Genomic DNA, 3,521 nt, shown 5'->3' with positions numbered 1-3,521 from the left:
GGGGTCTGGAGCACAAGTCTTATGAGGAGCGGCTGAGGGAACTGGGGGTGTTCAGTCTGGAGAAGAGGAGGCTGAGGGGAGCCCTCATCACGCTCTACAACTACCTGAAAGGGGGTTGTGGTGAGGTGGGTGTTGGTCTCTTCTCCCAAGTAACCAGCGACAGGACGAGAGGAAATGGCCTCAAGTTGTGCCAGGGGAGGTTTAGGCTGGATATTAGGAAAGATTTCTTTACAGAGAGAGTGGTCAAGCATTGTCACAGGCTGCTCACGGAGATGGTGGCGTCTCCATCACTGGAAGTGTTCAGAAAACGTGTAGACGTGGCACTTCAGGTCATGGTTTAGCAGACATGGTGGTGTTGGGTTGGTGGTTGGACTTGATGATCTTAAAGGTCTTTTCCAACAATTCTGTGAAGTATCATTTACATTTATAACTTGCTTATTTTTTCTCTTAAGAGGTTGTCATATCATTGAATATAATTATTAACTGAAATTATTTTTACAATTGCTACCACTAACTCTGGGTCTGAAATTTTTCCAGAGCATCTGCTACAAGGAGGCTGAGCTGTCTTGACTGAACACCCAATAGGTCAGAACAAGACCACAGAGGTGGAGGACTTCTTCTGAAGTGCGTCTCTGCACCCATAATATCACTTGCTGTAATTATCTTACTTAGAGATTGCTGCTACAGCCAAAGTTTCTGGCAAAAATTTTGCTAAATTTTTTTTTGAAAGTGAATGTGCCACAAGCAGAAACCATGAATTAACTAAATCATTCAAAAACCAGTGTAGCATTCACTCAGCTCTGCCATTGTTACAGGTGAGATGGGAACAAAGAAGTGCAATGTCAAGACATCTTTATTAGTTTGCTGAGCCACTTTTTCTTCCCGTTGCGCTACCTGCTGGATCAGGGTTGGATTTAGATCATTGTAGTAGATTCTCTCCAAGTTTGGCGAGGGTAAACATTCTTGGAAGGAGTTTACAATTGCTATTTACTTTTTGCCTTGTGGTAGCACCTCAGAGTCTCCTACCATGTGCTAGGTGCCATATGGAGGACAGTCCGGCACTGAAGACTCTAAGTGTAAAACAAGATGAGCTGGTGTGAGGATACAGGAGGCAGCGGCCGAGCACGGGTCACTGGGCAGTTCTGTCATTGTAAATATGTATTAAATTCAGGATCCTCCTCTGTATCTGTTTGGTCCTCACCCCATAGATGATGGGGTTGAGCACAGCGGGCACCAAGATGTAGATGTTCCCCATGGTGATATGGACCAGTGGAGCCAGGTCCTTCCCAAACCTGTGCACCACGGACAGCCCAATCAGAGGCACGTAGAAGGCCAGGACCACGCAGATATGGGCAACGCAGGTGCTGAACACTTTGAGCCTCTCCTTCCATGATGCCAGCCGCAAGACAGCCTTGAGGATCAGGATGTAGGAGAGGCAGATGAGGATGGCGTCCAGCCCCATGACCAGCAGGATGGCGGTGAGGCCGTACACCACACTGGGGGTGGTGTTGGCGCAGGCCAGGTTCATCACATCCTGGTGCAGGCAGAAGGAGTGTGACAGCACCCGGGAGCTGCAGAATGGAAGGGGCAGGAGGAGCAAAGGCAAAGGCAGGAAGAAGAGAACTCCCCTGGCCATGGCTACCAGCCCTATTTTTGCTGTTGCAGCGTTGGTGAGGATGGCAGCATGTCTCAGCGGGTGGCAGATGGCCACATACCGGTCCACGGCCATGGCCAGAAGGACAGTGGACTCGATGGCCGAGAGGGTGTGGATGAGGAACATCTGGACAAGGCAAGCACCAAAGCTGATCTCCCTGGTGTTGAACCAGTAGAAGGAGAGGATGCGTGGCACCGTGGACGTGGACAAGGCCAGGTCGATGGCAGCCAGCATGCAGAGAAAGAAGTACATGGGAGCGTGCAGGCTGGGCTCCGTCTTCACGATGAACAGCACCGCGCAGTTGCCTGTGACCGCCAAGATGTACATGGAGCACAGAAGGATCGCCATCCAGAAGTGGGCCGTCTCCAGCCCCGGGATGCTGGCCAAGATGAAGGAGGATGGGCTGAGGTCAGAGCTGTTGGGGGAGGGCATGGCACGTGGGGTGAAGAGCAGTGACGCTATGCCATGGCACATCCCGTGCTGCAAGGGAAAAACAGCAGCTTTATAAACCCTTTCCCATGACTATGAACCCCATGGGGCTGTGCCTGTGGAATGCAGGGGAATCTTATAGCTGCCACACCGATACAGAGACCTCCTCTCTTACTTCTTTAGCCCATTATGGCTATATACAATAACATACGCAGCCACAAAATGGTGGCATTTGAATTTGAACAGGAATTGCCTGAATTCTCTTAAATGCAGAACACTGTAACATCAATATTTTAAATTATAACTCCAACAGCTCAACTTGTTTTCTTTTATTTTTAAAGAGCAAAATTTAAAAAAAAGAAAATATTTTTAGTGCTTCCTGTTAAACTTCAGCTCTGCTCGAGTTTTTCCGTATGTGCTGTGCTGTCCTGTCAAAAATGCACTCTGTGAAACTGGCTGCGTGCCTCCCATGGTCCGCCACTCCCAAGTGCTGCAGACACACGGAGTGAGACACGCGTATTTATTTGTTTGCACACATAAATCGGATTTTCATCCTTTCTGCCTGAAAACACACATGGAAATATCAGAATATCTGTAGAGATAAAAATTCGGATTATTCTCCTTATTCTGTATCTGTAAACTTTCCAGGAGTGCTGTGATCCAAGGAGAATGGCCAGGAAGATACGTGAAAAGCCTTTGCTTTAGGTGTCTGTCTTCTCTAGGCCGAAGAGAAGCGGGGGCTCGGCTGGCGCGGCGTGGGGCTTCGCCCGTCCTCCCCGGCGGAGCAGGCAGCGCGTCCGCAGCTGCCGGTAGCTGCGCGGGAATAAACCCCCCGTCCCCTGCCCGGTATGGAGGGCGGGAGGTCGAGCACATAACTGCTGTCCGCAACATCGCTCAGCTGTCTGATCATTTCTTTCATGCCCTATCCATGTAAAACGAGGATGTAAAATGTTTTTGTGGCAAGCTCTGCAGGCTATAGTACAGCTATTTTAAAAATAACATTTGGTTATGGAAACGTGGGGGGTTTTTTACTGCACATCTGTGGTGAAGCCTTTATCCCGAAATAGCAGTCACGATTTATTTCCCTGATGTGGGGTTTCTCCATCTTGAATCTATAACAAATAAGACTCATACTTCAGCTTTTTATACACAATTTACAAACAGCGTAGGTGGACTGTTACTGTCACGTTGCCTGAAAGCTATTCTAGTGATGAAATTTTCAACAAACCACTTACTGACATTAAAATGCAAGTTGAGTGAGGGAAGTGCTTCAGTAATTGCCAACAAGCATCTGAGCCAACTTACCTGCCAGCCACTGAAGTGTAATTACAGTATGAGTCTCATTGTAAAATATCTGCCACCCTATTCATTTCTTTTGAGAGAATGTGACCGTGAGAGACAGACACACAAAGTAAATAATCCCTGTGTGTTTCAGTTC

At 48.1% G+C, this 3,521-nt stretch overlaps 1 protein-coding gene across 1 annotated transcript; it reads right to left on the bottom strand.

The window, feature by feature from the left end:
* Window positions 1-1,129: 1,129 nt before the first annotated feature.
* On the bottom strand, window positions 1,130-2,086 carry LOC104619561 (olfactory receptor 51E2-like). Its single transcript, XM_010285481.1, has one exon. It carries the CDS (start codon window positions 2,084-2,086, stop codon window positions 1,130-1,132), a length of 957 nt encoding a protein of 318 aa, XP_010283783.1.
* Between the last annotated feature and the right edge of the window lie 1,435 nt (window positions 2,087-3,521).

Source organism: Phaethon lepturus, unplaced genomic scaffold (assembly GCF_000687285.1).
Source record: "Phaethon lepturus isolate BGI_N335 unplaced genomic scaffold, ASM68728v1 scaffold18994, whole genome shotgun sequence".
In the NCBI taxonomy this organism is placed as follows: domain Eukaryota; kingdom Metazoa; phylum Chordata; class Aves; order Phaethontiformes; family Phaethontidae; genus Phaethon; species Phaethon lepturus.
This window is presented reverse-complemented; position numbering and strand designations above follow the sequence as displayed.